General features: G+C 36.2%; 1 protein-coding gene across 1 annotated transcript in view; it reads right to left on the bottom strand.

Moving 5' to 3' along the window:
* Positions 1-18,586, bottom strand: part of COTL1 (coactosin like F-actin binding protein 1) — a 60,591-nt gene that overhangs the window by 23,523 nt on the left and 18,482 nt on the right. The window contains exon 3 of the mRNA XM_051974922.1: positions 6,931-7,088. Coding sequence (XP_051830882.1) covers positions 6,931-7,088 — 158 coding nt within the window. The remainder of the gene's footprint in view (positions 1-6,930; positions 7,089-18,586) is intronic.

Here is an 18,586-nt window from a genome sequence, read left to right as displayed (position 1 = left end):
TCAGGGTCATGGAACTGACTATGAATCAGACAGTGGGAAAAAAAACAACAAGGGCCTCATTTATTATGAGTTCTTCTGAAGGCCTTGAACACTTCCTGCCAGCATGCCTCACTCAGCACTTCATTCACAATGCCTTTTATGGTATTTTTACAACATCTTCTTCCCTCCCCAGGTAGTGAAAGCACCACAAGGTAGGATCTTACAATTTGAATGTCCACATTTAATCAGACTCCTTGGTTTTAGAAAGGAGGGAAACTGAGGCATTGAGATAGGAAGGACTTGCCTAAAATCAGATAACAGGGAGTAAATGGGTGGAGAAAAGATTCAAAATAAAACCTATGTAAAAAAAAAACAAAAAACAAAAAAAAAACACCTAGTCCTCCTCCCCCCTATAAACAAAGGATTCTTTACATTTTGTGTGTGTCATGGACTCAAGGGTGTGTCGGATTCAATTTGAACTGTCTTGAAAAGCTGATTGTTAAATTTTCAGCATGATCATTTACATCTTAGAAATCTGCAAATGCTACAAATCAGGGCTTGTTTTATGGTCTTGTTGACTGTCTAAGCTTAAGAAACTGAGAAAATATTAATGTCATATTAAATTTTAAAATGTGTCCTGTATGTATGTATGTGTATATATATATATATATATGTATTTGTTGTTGGAGACCCAGTTGTTAATTTTTACCAACATATCTCTGAATGGACCCTTGGGGCAATCTAGTGAAACCTATGAACCCATTTTTAGAATAATGTGTTTAAATGCATAAATCAAAATATAAAGGACTATGAAAGAAACCAGTTATACTGAAATATAGTTATCAAAATCAGTTTTTTTAAACCCAATGTCCCTAGACCATAGTTTAAGAACCCTTGCACTACACCCTGCTATTTATTTCTACTTAATTTCTATTTAACCAAAAAAGCACTTATTAAGTAGCTACTGGATGTTGATACTGTGCTGGGGATGCAAAGACATATTACTCTCACTGCCCCATATTACTTTCAAAAAGGGGAGAGAAAAGATACAAAAAGACATTTTTGAGAGGCTTTGAAATCATTTACAGAAATGACCAGAAACCAGGATGGCTCATTTATTTTAGATACCAGCAAGTATTCTATTTTCATAAGACTTTAAACAGCCTTGATTCAGAAATAGCCAGGTGGACCAGTAGATAAAATGCTATGGCTGGAGTCGCAAGAATTCATTTTCTTGAGTTCAAATCTAGCCTCAGATACTTTCTCAATGGGTAATCCTGGGCAAGTCACTTAACTCTTTGCCTCAGTTTCCTCATCTGTAAAATAAACTGGAAAGGAAATGGCAAACCATTCCCGTATCTCTGCCAAAAAGAGTCAGATATAACTGGAATGATTGGACATGTACATACACACACAGTCTTGACTCAATTTTCTAACAGATCTCATGGGAATTTATGACTAGCCTGCAGGTTAACTGTCATTTTAATGGGCTTTTAGATAGTTTTATCCCCTCAATAGCTGCATGTACAATTTTTTAAAAAATAATTATTATATTAGTCATCTCTGGAAGTAGCTTCCAACCAATATCTGATTCTCTGATGAAATCTCTTTGATACCAAAGCAAAAATGTTAAACAAAACCAATTGACATAGAGATAGTCTTCACCTTATATAGCATTCTGTACCTGTTATTTAAGAACGAAAATTAGGTTATTACAATTAATTAGATTTTTATTTACACTGTTAGAGTCATATTCTTCAGGAGCTGCTTCCCTCTGAATTCATTCACATACGTGTCAGAATCAAGAGCTTTAGAGCTGTTGTTGAATCATGTCTGACTCTTCCTGGTCCCATTTGGGGTTTTCTTGGCACAGATACTGGAGTGATTTGCCATTTTGTACTCCAGCTATTTTACAGAAGAGGAAAGTTGAGGAAGAAAGGGGCAGAGAGCTAGGATTTAAACTCAGATTTTCTTTAATGCAGCCCAAGGTAGTCTATCCACTGCCTCATTTAGCAGCCCCAAGAGATTTACAATCAGAAAGTCACCTAATCCCATTATAAACTTTCCCATTATAGCTGGGGGAACTGAGGTCCAGAGCAAATATTTTCCTAAGGTCATGTAAAAATTCATTATTGCTTCACTTATTCTCTTGAGGATATAATCCAGGAATCCCAGCTCCAGTAGCAGAGCTGAAAGTCTAACTCCAGTCCAAATCCAGCATACCTCCCACTCTGCTTTCCCTACTCATCATTTCTTACAGTACAATAAGATTTCATCATATTTATATAGCACACTTTGTTCAGTCAATTCCCTAAATGATAGACAGTTTGTTTTGAGTCTTTGCCACCACACAGAAAGTACTGCTGTGAATATTTTGGTATACATGAGGCCCGTCTGTCCTTGCCTTCTTTTGGGGCAGATGTCCAGTAATAAGATTGCTGGATCAATAATGATGTGAAATTATTTTACGCATAAGGTGATGGCTCATTGTTTTGGCAGAGTTGATAAGCAGATTCTTAAAATAGCTTTTCAAAGTCAATTGCCACAAAGATATTGAATTTCCTAATAAGACAAACTTCTGATCTTTTAAAAAACATTTTAGAGATCAACTATTCCAATCCAAACTCACATTGTTCAGGAAAATCCATGTAAATAAAGCTTTCAGAAATAGAAGCACTTCTCACTCATCTTCCTGATCATCCTAAACTTCTCCGTCATTTGCAGGTAGTAAATCCTACTGTGTCTCTACCTCTGTAAAATCTCTTGTATTCCACTTTGTCTCCATTCATATAGCCACTATTCTGGTTTAGACCTTCCTTCCTCTCGCCCAGACATGGAAATACCCAGCTAATTGGTCTTCCTTTTTCTAATCTCTCCAATCTAACATTCTACAAAGCTTCCAAAAGTAGTTTTAATCAAAAGCTCCTAAGTGATCTTCCTTAAATTGACTCTGTCTTGCTCTTTCAGAAACTCCCTATTACCATTAGGATAAAATATAAACTCTTCAGCATAAGCTGGCTCCAATTTGAATTCCAGACAAAGAGAATAACTTAGTTACTCTCCAAATTCAATGCTTCTTCTTCATACATTTTAAACACTTGGAATATCATCTATTCCATTTCCACCTTTCAGATACTTTATCTTCCTTCAAATTTTGATTATACTACCATTTCCTTCATGAAGCTTTCCCTGACCTTCCTTCTATCTTCTACCCTCTACCCCCATCCTCCCACACACAGAGACTTCAGACACTTGTTAATATTCTTCTACTACTTAAATTACTTTTCATTTACTTATCTGTAGACATATTATATCTCCCTTTTGGAGGGCAAAAGATATTTCTGTATTTACCATACCTAGAACACAATTAGTACTATGGACAAGAATCTGTATTCTTAAATGTGAAATTCATCTCCTTCAGTATATTTAAAATTCTATTTGATAGTGATTTGATGAATGTCTACTATGGGAGGCAATATCATATGGTGTATAGAGACTTTGAATCTTCGAAGACCTGACACATTCTGTCTGGGTAACTCTGGGTAAGATACTTAACAGGATTCTAGTCAACTCTTGAAGATTAAATAATTTTATTTTATTTAAAGAATTTATTTTATTTTATTTATTTTGTTTAAAGAAACAGAATAAGAAAAAAAAAGAAAAACAGAAAAGTAATACAAAACAAAATGAAACAAAACAAAAGAGAACATTGTCATGTGTCCAGCAGAACATCAGGGAGGATTCAAAATATATAATAACAAATACAAGTTCAAGAAAGTATATATATATATCAGCACTCTTCATGAGTGTCCATGAGACTAAGTTTTAGAGAGAAGAGAAGAGAAAGTATTAAGTTGAGTTGTTAGAAGGAGTTCCCCCTGCCAGTGAAAGTCATTTAGTTATTTCAGTTTCTATCATGTCCTACTCTTTGTGATCCCATTTGGGGTTTTCTTGACAAAGATATGGAGCTCCTTGCCATTTCCATTTTACAGATGAGGAAACTGAGGCAAATCAATTTTACATAAAAATAAAATTTTTACAAAATACAAAAAATGAAAAAAATACCCACATTCCAATGGAACATATATGAGGGTTTAATCCAGTTCCGTTTAGCTCTGAAGCAAAGTAGGTTTTATTTGAGGAAGCAATAAAGACTGTATACATCCCAGATATGGAGAACAGCTTGTGCAAAGATGCAGAGATTGTAGATAACATATCACCTGAATACTAGAAACAAGGCCAGATGAGCTAGACCATAAAGTTGGGAAGATCAGAGAGGAGAGAGGAGAAAAAGCATCTATTGAGCGCCTACTATGTGGCAGACACTGTGCTAAGCACTCTACAAATACTTTCATTTGATCCTCACAACAACTCTATGAGGCAGGAGCTATTATCCTATTTTATGGATGAAGAAATTAAAGGGATGTAAAATAAAGCAAGAAAAACTACATCTGAGCCAGATCATGAAGGGCTTTAAAATGTCAAACAGAGGACTTTGTATTTCATTCTAGAAACAAATGGGAGATTGAAGATAATGAAAGAGAGGACTGACATGATCAGACTTTGGTTTTAGGAAGATCATTTTAATTCTGCAGAAGGAAAATGGATTGGAAACGTGATTTGAGAAGCAGGTAGATGGTGCAATGGATAGACTACTTTTTGGAATACTTGAATTCAAATCTGACCTGAGATCCTTACTAGCTGTGTGATCCTGAGCAAGTCACTTAATTTTGTTTACCTCAGTTTCCTCATTTGTAAAATGAACTGGAAAAGGAAATGGAAAACCGCTCCCATATATTTGCTAAGAAAACCCCAAATGGAGTCACAAAGAGTAAAACATTGATTAAATTATTCAAGAACAATGACCAAAACCACCTGAAAGTCCAATTTTTAAGAGGTAGCTAGGTGGCTCAGGGGAGTCAGGAGGACTTGAGTTCAAATTTGGTCTCAGACATTTACTAGTGACCCTGGGCTAATCACTTAACCCTAATTGCTGAGAGAGAAGAAGAAGGAAGAAGAACAAGAAAACGGTGGGATTTTGAGGTTTAAGGAGTGAGGGGAGACGATGAATTATGTTTCAAGTCTTCTTACACTTTACGCCCTTTCACATAATCAATATTCTGGCATTTTTGGTCTTTTTGTTATTCCTTGCACAAAACACTCAATCTTCTGACTCTGTGACTTTTACTGGCTGCCTTCCACACCTAGAATATTCTCTCTCCATCTCTCTGCCTCCTGGCTCCCCTGACTTTCTCCCAGTTCCTTCCCACCACAATGCTAGAGCCTTCCTTCTAATATTAACTCGAATGCATGTACATAGAATGGCTTTCTACTGTCTCTTGCTTTAAAACAAGAGCTCCCTGGGGGCAGAGGCTATTTCTTTTGTATTCCCAATATTTATCAGTTTCTGGCTTGCTCATAGTAAGCATTTAATAAATGCTTTTTGACTTGACTTTTATTTTGGAATATCTGCAGGACATCAAGTATTAGCAGTTCATCTGGAAAAAAAGATTTGAGCATTAAAACCCATGCAGTTCTTTTGTAGCTTACTGGACATAGCCTCATTTCTAGAAATGGATTTTTAAGGCATAAGAGCCCAATAAAGAGTTAAGTGGGAGTGCCCAGGAATTTCCAACCTTAAGTCAGAAAGAGACTTAAGGAAGTGATATCGATCCTAGTGAATAGGATCTTAGAAGTAGGTTCAAAGACAAGATTACATATTGTAAGTTCTATTTAACCGGCTGGCTGTTCTGTATTCTAAAAAGGAGTTGGCCTTTTAAGGCAAACGGTTTCTGGAGATAAAAGCTACATATGGCCAAGACTTTAGGAAGTGACAGATTCTTCTCCTTATGGAGAGAAAGCAGCTGAATGTTCTTCCCTTGTCTGAGGGCCGGATGAAAAAGGGCCTGTCTTCTTCATTAAAATAACTGAACTATAAGCTTCTGAGTTCTGAACTAAGAAATAAAAATGGAAGAACTCATTTCTCTGATGGGGAAGAAGTAATACCTCAGGTGAGGACTTTAAAGGAAACCAGAAGCAGGCTGCAGAAGGAAATTCTACCCCCATGTGCTCAGCAGAGTGACAAGCCAGCAACTCCTGATGAAGATGATTTACCATATAGGAAAGCAGATCAAATGGAAACAACAACAAAAAACAACAATGGAAGGTATTATTAAATTTTAAGGTCAATGTCTCAATGCAATATGGCGGCTGCAAGAGCCAATGCAATCTTAGATTTTGTTAAGGGAAGCACAAAATGTGCAGGACTAGAAAAATAATTATCTCACTTTTCTCTTATTTGCTCTGGCCACATCTGGAGTATTAGGTGCAATGAGGAAGAATATTAACAAACTAAAATATATGAGAGAAGGGAAGCCAAGATTGAGGAGGATACAAGATCATATATTATTAGGATGAGCTGAAGGAACTGGGAAAATACATGATCATATATTGGATAGTTGAAGAATTACCACATGGGATAAAGATTTAATTCTCCCTTGGCCCCAGAAGCAGAATCATAGGTAGAAGTTACAAAGAGGCAAATTCCATCTTATTATCAGGAAAAACTTGGTAGCAATTAGAGATAGATACACAAAAGAGACAGAGATAGTTTCAGAGGGTTGTAGGTTCATAGTCACTGGAGATATTCAAGCAAAGATATTCAAATATTTGCTGAATAAATAAATGGGGATATCTGTGGGTTACAAGAAAGCATATCGGGCACATGAGATATATATGCTGCTTACTACCTATGTGGCCATGGCCAGGTAATAACCTCTCTGGGGCTCAGTTTCTGCATCTATAAAGTGGGGAGACTACTTCCACTACAGAGCAGATATGGGAATCAAATTAAATAACTGACATGAATTGCTTTATAATCCAAAAAGTACCATCAAAATGTCAGCTATCATCATCACGGTGGTTATTGTCATGAGTCAATGGCAGAATTACCTGTACGACTTCTTTCACGAGGGTCTTGTCCGTCCCTGTCTTGGCTCTTTGCAGCCCGCTGACGTTCTCGCCAATCCAAGTGATGAGGGCAAACTTCACTCTCTTGCTCATCGCATCCCCCGTGGTAAACCGAACAAACCCAAACAATCGAATGTCATCTTTAAGGAACAGAGAAAGACTCATTAAAAATTTGACAAAAACAACTCTTTAAGTAAATAGGACAGCGAGGTAAGATCATTGTGCTATAATCAGGAAGATCCATGTTCCTGAGTTCAAATCCAACCTCAGACACTTATTAGGTATGTGGGCAAGTCACTTTAACCCTGCTTGCCTCAGTTTCCTCATCTGTAAAATGAGAAGGAAATGGAAAACTACTCCAGTATCTCTGCCAATAAAACTCCAAATGGGATCATGAAGATTTGGATCCTACTGAACATTTTGCTTAATTGTTATAAAACAAGAGTCAAATGCTAGATGTCATTTGTTTTATTATACTATGAAGCACTGAGTGAAATAGGCTTTGACAAGAAATGGTAATTGTTTCTCTAATATAAACCAACTACTGTCAGAGCTCCAAACATGGCTCTTTCATAAATCCAGAAGGTTCCTGATGGCTACTTGTTTACTATATTCCTGATGACTAACATGGTACCTTGATCTTAGCCTTTTCTCTCTGTTTGTTGAATGGATAAGTTGAATTAAAATCAGTTTGCATTTGTGGTAATTTTGAGGAGTAGGGTAAGAAGAACTCCCCTCTCTCCCCCAAAAAAAAAACACAACAAAAACCCTAGATTTGTTAAACTTGGGCAAGTCACTACCTGAGGTCCAATTTTTTCATTTGTAATATAAAGAAATTAGACTAGATTTCTTCTGAGGTTTCTCAGGCCCCCAAACTCTAGGATCCCACGATTTCTAAGATGATCCAATTCTGCATATTGACTGAGCAGAGAAATGGGGTCTTTGTACTCATAGATGTATCCATCCCAATATAACAGTAATTGGAAAGCTCTGATGAAAGACTAATCAATATGGAGCAAGGGGAATAAGCATTTACATAACACACCTACAATGGGCTGAGCCCTTTTTACAGATATTATTTCATTTGATCCTCACAACAACACTGGGAGATAGGTAATATTATTTTTCCCGTATTAAAAGATAAGGAACCTGAGACAAATAGATTATGAGACTTGCTCATAGTCACATAGCTGGTAAGTACCTGAGGCCAGATTTGAAGTCCTGACTCCAGGTCCACCACTCTATCCACTCACAGCATCACCAGCTGCCTCCGAAATGCTAAGCATTATTCTCAAGATACCAAGTCTCGATACACATGTATAATCAATATCAGATTAATTGCCTTCTCAAGAGGTGGGGGAGGGACAAGAGGAAAAGAGAATTTGGAACTCAATTTTTTTAAAATAAATTTTTAAAAAGTTTAATGTAATTGAGAAATGCTTAACAAAACATATAAAAATATATTTTAAAGACTAGGGTATAACTGAATATGGTGGTACATGTTTGTTTCTCTGCTACAAGGAAGGCTAAGGCAGGTGGATCTTTTGAGTTGAGAAGTTCTGAATCACACTAGAACTTTTTTAAAAGAGTTTAAGGTGCTTACTGAATCTCCAGTTCTAGATGTATGAAAAACAGTTGGAAATGTGAGATTGGTCAGCAGAAAGAGAGGAGCAGGAAAAGTAGATTTGAGAATCGTCAGCCTCGTGATGACAATTAAATCCATGGGAGCTGATGAGAACCCCAAATGAAGTCATGCAGGGGAAGAGAAAAGGACCCAGGATAGTCAGCTCTTATCTACGACACTATGTAACCACCAAGTGGTTAAAAGTATCTGGCATCAATTCAAGCAAGTAGCTACTGTTGGCTGAGATAGAACATCTCCACTACAAATTAAAACATAGTTTGGTGAATAACTATTGTTGAGAGAGAAACTGAATGCCAGTGGAAACCTTATGAACTTCCTCTTTCAGAAGAAAAAAATATCATCTGATAGATGATATTTGATAAAATATCTACCTCCCTGAGTTAGAATCTATTCTAATAGCTAGTTCTTCTAATTAATTATTTATATTTCCGTAACACGTTAGGACTTTCCCCTAAACATGATGTAGTTGTCCTTAAGGGTCATTTTATACACATGAAGAGGAGGAAGAGGATGATTAATCATTATTATGACCATTTATGAGCAAAATCAACACTTTGAAAAATTGAAGTGACTTTCTCATTATAACATAGTTAATAAGAAAGAGAGCCAGAATTATGATTAATAAATAAAGAATATTACTTAAAAGGGACCTTGAAGATGATCTCTTTTTAGATCACATTGAAGTCCAAGGGCGGAAAAAATATGTGGCTCAAAGTTCCTTGCATTTTTCTCTCGTTCCACTCTTAATTCTCCTGGCTTCTATCTCCACTATGATCCAGCGGCTTGGAAGATCACTTCTCTATGGTGGACCCTTTCTTTCATTAGTCAGTTCTTGCTGGGATTTCCATTTTTTCTTCTTGGCAATTTATTAATAGGAAATATGCATTTCTTTTTTAATGTGTTATACATTTATAACTGATACCAGATTATTTGCTGTCCTGGGGAGAGGGAAAGGACAAAAGTTTGGAACTCATAATCTTACAGAAATGAATATTGAAAACTATCTTTACATATAATTGTAAAATATATATATATATATCATTATTAAGCTGAATTTCTAGGCTATCCTAGATACTCATTCCTTTCTGTGACCCACTTCTTTCTCCACCATATCCCAGCTTAGATAATATCTTTATATATATATATTTCCATATTTATCATGCTGCACAAGAAAAATCAGATCAAAATGGGGGGAAATGAGAAAGGAAAAAAAAAAAACAAGCAAACAAACAACAACAACAAAAAAGGTGAGAATACTATGCTTTATCCACATTTAGTCCTCATTGTCCTCCCTTGGGTGCAGATGGCTCTCTCCACTACAAGTCTATTGAAATTGTCCTGAATCATCTCACTGTTGAAAAGGCCACATCCATCAGAATGGATCATTACATAATCTTGTTGCTGTGTACAATATTCTCTTGGTTCCACTCACTTAGCATCAGTTCATGTAAGTCTCTCCAGGACTTTCTGAAATCATCCTGCTGATAATTTCTTACAGAACAATAATATTCCATTGCATTCATATGCCATCACTTATTCAGCTTGGGTAATTTCTTTATCACCTAGTTCAGCTTTATTGTACATGTGGTCTTCCTACATTAGAATGAAAACTCCTTGAGGGCAGGGAATGTGGGAATGTCTTTCTTTTTGCTTGTATTTGTATTTCCATAACTTAGTAAAGTTTCTAGAACACTATAAATGATTAGTTTATGTTTGTTGACGTGACTAGTTAACTTGGTAACTAATCAACAGCCATGATCTGTTGAAATCCAGTGATGATAGTACAATCCCACTTGTAGAACAGTCTGAACTGTTGAGGGTTTTTTTCCTCAGTGGTTAATACTGATCCATCCACAGTTTCTCAACAAGTTGGTTTTCCTTGTGACTATGGGCACACATTTTTGCAAGATTATTGGCTAAGATTAAGCATATATTCTGAATTCCAAAACAAAACAAAATCCTAAATATGACATATGGGGATGAAATTCACAATTAGGACCAAAAGTAAATCAGCAGTCTCCAACCAATAAGTCATAATCCATGCATATATCTTGGATTCTTATCTAGATCACTAAGCTGCAGATGTCCACTCTACCAGCAATAAGAGACCTAAAATTTTATGCCAACTTTCTCCAACTCCCCTATTCCACCACTCACCATTCTTTCCATTAGCTAAGAGAATTTAGGGAAATTTAAAATGAGGCTAAGAGGCCTCAGATCTCTAATCTGCTGGAGATCCTGTTATTTGGCAAAAAAGATGAACAAGAGATTCATCCATCTCCTCCCCTGTCCTCCCAAAGGCATTAATCACATAACTGGTTGACTGGCAACTCTAATACATTGATTCTATTTACAAATGGTTCAAAAGGCAATGAGAAAAAAGAACAGTGATTCAGCGGCAGCATGTTACCAGTAACTTGTGTGAGGGAAGTGACATAGACCATCGATGACAATATGGCTGATGGAAAAAGAAAGTAAGTGGGATATGTAGTGACAAAGAAAAGATCTCTCTGTCAAAGAACTTAACTGGCATCCAGCAATTTTTGACAAACACTAGAGGGAGATCTCCAATATGTTGGGTAGACCAAGTTTCTTAAACTGTGAGTCAAGACTCCATATGGGTCACATAACATATGAGGTCATAAAAGGTGTCAAATATTCCATCAAGATGTAATTCTTTATGTAAAAATAAGTAAGTACATTTATCTCATTAGTATAGAAATTTGCCTTCATCTTTAATAATGGTAAAATTATATGTATACCAAGGAAATGTTTTGAAAATAATTTTTATGATTTATTATCAGTAAAATGTTTGATTTGTATATCTATTTTATATACTTCTTTACTCACATACACACACACACACATCTATACTTTATATACTACTTTACTTTACTTATACTTTGCATAAAAATTTCTTGAGTAAAAGAGGGTCAGGAGTGGGAAAAGTTTATGAAGTCCTGGGATAGACCCTCTAAGGAGGCTTTGTGGAAGGACATGGATAAGAGCCACTAATGAAGAAAGAAGGGATGGATGGGAGATAACCTACAATATTAGGAGGGGTATCCAGTTCAATGAGAGCAAGAATCCCAAGGCCCCATTAACAAGAGTTTGCTCCCACTCCGCCAGATTCTCCTTCCAGTATTGTGGAGATAATGAAATGCTAACAGAGGGAACAGCAGCTCTGGCAGAACCCAGCCAGCTAGTAAGATTTTGGTTTGGGACTATGAATGGAGCAAGAGTCTGTTCTCCGAGGACCAGCTGAGCCAGATTTCGAGAGGCTCATGAGAGAGGGTCACTGAGTCCCTTCAGCCACTGGGAAGCGGGGAGGGCTGTGATCTGCTTCATGGGAAAGAGTTCCGTATCACTGAAGTCAGACTCAGAGGAGGACGTGCACAAGTAGGCACACAAACATTTGTTGAATTGAATTAACCTCTAGCCCAAGCAATCTGGAGCTGCACAGAACTGATAATGTCACACGCTGCCTCGGTTGAGGGGATCCATCAGAGTCAAATGTCATCCCAGTTCCAGGGTTGGCAATGGCAATAAGTAAATGTCACCATTTGAAAAAGCAACCAACATCCAGCACCAGCTAATTATATTCCCCAATGCAATCAGATTCTCTCAGTGTGCAAAGCCCTGGACCACACACAAATGCCCCGCCATATAATTCAGTGTAACTAAAGCAAGAAAATCCCGGTAGTTTCCTAGGCAACCACTTTTTTCTTCCCTTGCTTTAATATTTAACAGAAATACCCACTAGCTTCTGGGCTGGGTTTGAAGGTAGCCTCATTTCTGTTCCTACACACCCTAAAATGACGAACTGGTAGATCACAAAAACTCAGAAGTCACAAGTAATTCACCAAGGGAGCTTTTTAAAGTAATTTTGTCCAACTTCCTCATTTGACAGAACATACTAAGGCCAATCTTTACAAGAATACAGGGATAACAAGGACTAGAAAGAAGCCTCTGACTTAGACCAAAGTCTTGCACCAGAATTCACTGCCTTTACTCCTCCTTCAAAGGGCTTTTCTCCATCCTAATTCCTAATGAAAAATATTTGAGACATCTTTCAGTGTTCCCATATAGTTTTCTTTCTCCCTGCTGTAATTGAGGATGATGATGGTAAATATTAAATATTAAACTAGATAAATAATAAACCATAACATTATATTTTATACCATGCCATATTTTATGGAAATATATCTATTTTATATATTATTTATTATATTTACTATATTGTAACGTATAAGTATGTTATATTTATTATATTTTGTCTAATATATTTTATATAAATATATTTCATTTATTTTATATATTATTTATTACATTTAATATATTATGACAGTATATTATATATATTTTGTATCTAATATTTTATATACATATACATATATTTGTCATATATTATTTATCATATTTAATAGATTATAACTTACAAATACATATTTATTATATTTTATATAACACCACGTTTTATATAGCACCACATTTTATATAACTATACTACATTTATTTAATATATTATAACATGTAAGTGTATTGTGTTTATTATATTTAATATGTCATATCATATAAACACAATGTTTATTTTTTATTTATTATATTATAATTTATAAATATATTTCATATAATACCATATTTTATATACATATATTACATTTATTTAATATATTATAACACAAATATGATGTTATACTTGATATAATGCCATGTTTTATATAAATATAATATATTTATTATACTTAATATATTATAACACAAATATATTATATCTTATATAACATAAAATTAATTATAATTCAGAGTATAATAATTAAATATAAAATATTAAAATTAAAATATCAGTATTATTTTATATACTTTATAAAATACTTTATATAAGTAAACTTATAAATATATTTATATAAATAAATCTGAAATACTAACATGCTTTGGTTAATGATTTGCTGATATTTTATTAATTCAGGGAAATAAAACATTAGGCTGAAATCAGGAAAAAGAAAAATAACCGGGGACAAGAATAATTACTGGATCCAAGACTGCTATCATATGACCTTGAGTATGTGACATAGGAGGATCAGTAGAACCAATTGGACATATTTAACCTAAAGAAAAGAAGGTTCAGGAAGAGACTTGACCACTGCTGTTCAAGTATTTGTAGGAAGGTCTTTTGGCAGAAGACAATGTTTATGGACTGACTAAATGATCCCAGAAGGCAGAATCTAGGAGTAAGGTAGAAATTGTAAACAGGTAAGTTTAAACTTGAGGTCAGGAAAAGTTTTCCCAAAGTGGAATAGCTTGCTCTTGAGACTTGGTGGGTTTTCCTTCCTTGGAGATATCCAAACAGAAGTTGCAACCATTTGTCTAGTATGCTGTAGCAGTGGGTCCTTCATCTATGGGAGGAACTAGATGAATGTTGATATCCTTTCCCATATTCACACTTAGAATTCATGACTTTGGGCAAATTACTTTGCTGCATTTGGTTAGTATTTTTATGTAGGTATGTTTTAGTATATAATTTGTTCACTAGTTATCAATCTACATGCTGGTTTTTCCTTACTAGATTTTAATTTACTCAAGGGCAGGAATTCTCTTTCCTTTATATTTGTATCTCATCAAACTCCCTCCCTCCTTCCCCTTCTCTCCTCCTCTCTCTGTCTCTGTCTCTGTCTCTCTCTGTCTCTGTCTCTCTGTCTCTCTCTCTCTCTTTCTTTTTCTCTCTCTCTCTCTGTCTCTCTCTCTCTCTCTCTCTCTCTCTCTCCCTCCCTCCCTCCTCCCTCCCTCTGCCTCTTTCTCTGTCTCTCTCTCTGTCTCTCTCTGTCTTTCTCTTTCTCTGTCTCTCTCTGTCTCTGTCTTTCTCTGTCTCTCTCTCTCTCTTTGTCTCTCTCTCTCTCTCTCTCTCTCTTTCTCTCTCTCTCTGTCTCTCTCTCTCTCTCTCTTTCTCTCTCTCTCCCTTCCTCCTTCTCTCCCTCCCTCTTTCCCTCCCATCATCAAACATGCAATTATTCTTGTTTACAAAGACTTTAGGAAGTTTTTCAGGTAGAAGTCACATCCCCATTTAACAGAAAAGAAAACCAAGGTTACAAGATTTGTCTAAGATCACATAGCTAGTAAATACCTGAGGATGAAATTGAACAGAGATCTATGCATTGAAGTCTTCTATCACATTGCTTCTAAGAGACAGCTAGCTAACAGGCGCTTTATTATGGATTGAATTTCTTTGAGTGTAAAAGTAGTACTGTCTTTAAGAGCTAATAATCTATGATTTATAATTCCATAATACTTTAAAAGTTCTTAATAATAATCTCTCAGCAGTCTGAGACTATAGAAAGAGGCAGAACAAGTGATTGTCTGCACGTCTTGGGAATTCCTACACCAATTAAATAAGATCTTTAAAAGGGTCCCTAGGTTGTATCCACATTACAAAATCTAACAGTTCCCCCCAAAAGGCAGACCAGTATTAAACTGAATGAGAGGAGATATCAGAATGAACATTCTAAAATGCTGAAAGGATATCAGACCTTCACAGTAGTGAATGGGACTATGGGCCAAGTTCCAATCTTGCTTCAGATTATTCTTAGTTACATGATATTGGGCAAATCTCTGAACTTCATCTGTGAAATGGGGGTAATAATAGTGCCTGCCTTACAGGGTTGTGATGATTAAATAAGAGAATTCATTTAATATGCTTCTTAGTGTTGTTTAGTCATTGTTCACTCCTGTCCAAGTCTTCATGCATGAACCCATTTGGAATTTTCTTGGCAGAGATACTGGAGTGGTTTGCCATTTCCTTCTCCAGCTCATTTCACAGATGAGGAGACTGAGGCAAACGGGTAAAATGACTCGCCAAAGGTCACACATTTTGTGTCTGAGGATAGATTTAAACTCAGATTTTCCTGACTCCAGGCCTAGGACTCTATCCACTCTAGTCACATATGTTTAGCAAAGCTCATACAGTTGCCCAGACTATTGAAAGGTTATTATTAAGAGCTTTAAAGATATTATAGAATTATAAATCTATATTATTAATGCTTAAAGTCACCATCTAACACTTTTACACTCAATTAAAAGACCCTGTTATCAGGGTGGCAGGAGCCAGCTCCTACTAGATTTCCAAAGCCAAAGAGATTATTTAATTTTCAGTGTGAGCATTTATGCCTTGAGAATCAGCTTGATTTATAGATCTGGTGATTGTCCAGACTTAAGAAAGTGATGAGAGAAAATGCTAATAATAAAAATTTACTTTAAAAATATGCTATACAAAAAGACCCCTTTCCCCCCTACCCAGAACTGCTTCTTAAACGTTTACAAGTACAATAATAGCTATCACGATTAGTGAAGGCATACTAACCAATTCTGAAGATGAAATTTCATATTCTATAAATATTTTCAAAGAACTGAGATTTTATCACTGTGGACACTTTTAAAAAACTGATATAAAATATGACCCTTCCACACTTTAGTAGATGCGCGCTTGCTCGCTCTCTCTCTCTCTCTCTCTCTCTCTCTCTCTCTCTCTCTCTCTTTCTCTCTCTCTCTCTCTCTCTCTTTCTCTCTCTCCCTCCCTCTCCCTTTTCCTCTCCTTCTTCTTCTCCCTCTCCCTCTCCCTCTCTCTTTCCCTCTTCCTCTCCCTCTTCCTTTCTCTCTCTCTCCTTGTCTCCCTCCCTCCCTCCCTCTCTCTCATCCTTGGTCTTTAAGATTTAGCTCAAGTGCTATCCCCTAGCTTTTCATGATCATCCTAGTAGAGTTCCTTAAGCTTCTCCTTCCTTGCCCCCAATTACTTCATATTTCTTAGGTCTGTGTATGTTTTATCTACTGATTTGTGTACCTGTGTCTTGACCCTCCTTCCCAGAAGAATACAAGTTCACTGAGGACAGGAATTATTTTTACTTTTATATCTCTGCACCTGGCACTGTGCCAGCCCCATAATAAGTACTTAATAAGTACTTGTGGAATTTAATTGAATTAAATTGAAATGCTCCCAGAACTGTCCTTCATTCAGTGCTGAATAAAACACTAATAATTAACTTCTTTTAGGTTGGCAGGAAGTCTAATCTGGAATTCAGAAACAGGTATTACTAGGACATGCAATTTGGGGGGAAAAAAAAAACTTAAACCACAAACCCATGGATGTCAGTAGCTAGAGGGCTTGATTGAAAGCAAATGAAAGAAAGACTCAGCTGACTGAAACAATAATTTTTTTGCCCCACCAAGCAAATTCTTAAGAGCTACTCAAACAGATCTGATGGATGTCTTCCCTTAGAATCCTTTCTCTGGAAAAAGTCTAAGCTAATTTTGACCTCTAAATGTTCAAAGAGGAAGAGGTTGCAGCCCATAAAACTCTACACTTCCTTTTCAAAGTTCCCTGACTCTTGTACAGCACTTAGACAAAACCCTGAACAAGTATATCTGAAACTCTTCCACTGAGTTTTATTATGTGATCTTGAGCCAATCACATGCCTTTTCTGGGCCTCAGTTTCCAAATCTGTAAAATAAAGTGGTTGGACCAGCTCTGAATATCTTAGTTCTGTTTGTTTTGCTTGCCTCTATATAGTTATTCTTTTCTTTTTTCCCAGGGAAGGAGGGGGAAAAAGGAGAGAAAGAAAATAAATATTTTTAATTGAAAAAAAATTTTTTGTGATTCTAATGTCCATCAAACCTAAAATAAAGGTACCATAAATACACAAAGAAAAATTCATCCTATGATTTTTTAGAATGACACACACAAATTATTCCCAATAAACAAATCTGCCACTTGAAATTGATTGCTGCTTATTAGCTGTGTGACTTTTGGGCAAATCATTTAACTTGTTTGGATTTCAGATTCCCCATCTTAAAACAAGGAGGCTAAACAAATCATCTTTAGATCTCTTTTAGCTTGAAAAATCAATGTGGTCGATCATGCTTTAGGTTTGAGTGACTTTCCCAGGAACAGCAAGGAATTTCCAATGCATATTGTCTGTTCTTTCACCTCCATATTGTCTGTTCTTATGACAAAAAAGGGGTATACAAGTTTGAGACAGAGGATTAAGTTTGGGGTGCAATCTGTATATTATGTATAAAAAGACAGAAAGGTCCATGTGGCTACTGAACAGTGAACTGAGGAAGTCTCGTAATAGTTCACTCTAACCAAGTGAAATTCAGAACCTAGTTCATAGCCACAACCTTTGTTCTCTTCCTGTATAAAAACCAGAATGGTCATTCCTGTGTTTCAGAGGACCCTCAGCCATCCCTAGTTGGTGGCTGGGAAAGACTCAGTCCTCTCTCCATCTATGAGTAGAGGTGACATAGGGGAAGAAGAGTGAGGAAGTTGTCCAGCAAAGAGGAAACAGGGAGGCCTCCAGTTGTACAAATCTGTCTCCACCCCAAATCTGACCTTCCTCCTGAGAGCAAGCAAAGCCTTCACCTTCCTCCATCCACTTCACTCTCCGTTTGAAAAACAACAAGTAAATGAAGGTTCCTACCTGTTTTTATGACAAAAGACTGTCTAAGTTTCTACATTATAATTCTTGCAATCAGAGATGTTTAATGGGAACATTATAATTCCACACTCTTGCAAAATTTCTAAGTTGTTTTTTTCCAGTGTTTTATCTTCCTCTTCTTTTCCACTTCCAACTCCGTTCAGGTTCTCACCTCCTTCTCCCATCTGAATTCTATCACCTCATTTGCACAGACAGCCATAGACAGATAGGCAGACAGACAGATACACACACACACACACACACACACACACACACACACACACACACAAACCCCAGACATACACACAGATATACACTTTCTCCCCCAGAGGGCTCCAATCTGGTCTTCTAGGACTTGTCTCTAGCAAATGAGCAATGGCAATGCATATTACATTATGGAATAAATGTTCGTGTACCTAATAACAGATAACATTTATTTAGCAGCATTTTCAGTTTTACAAAGAACTTTACTTATGTCCTCTCACTGGATCCTCATAACAACCTTGTAAGTCAGGTGCTATTATTATTC

Source organism: Antechinus flavipes, chromosome 2 (genome assembly GCF_016432865.1).
Source record: "Antechinus flavipes isolate AdamAnt ecotype Samford, QLD, Australia chromosome 2, AdamAnt_v2, whole genome shotgun sequence".
Lineage (NCBI taxonomy): Eukaryota > Metazoa > Chordata > Mammalia > Dasyuromorphia > Dasyuridae > Antechinus > Antechinus flavipes.
Note: the sequence above shows the minus strand (reverse complement) of the source record. Positions and strands in the feature narration are given on the sequence as shown.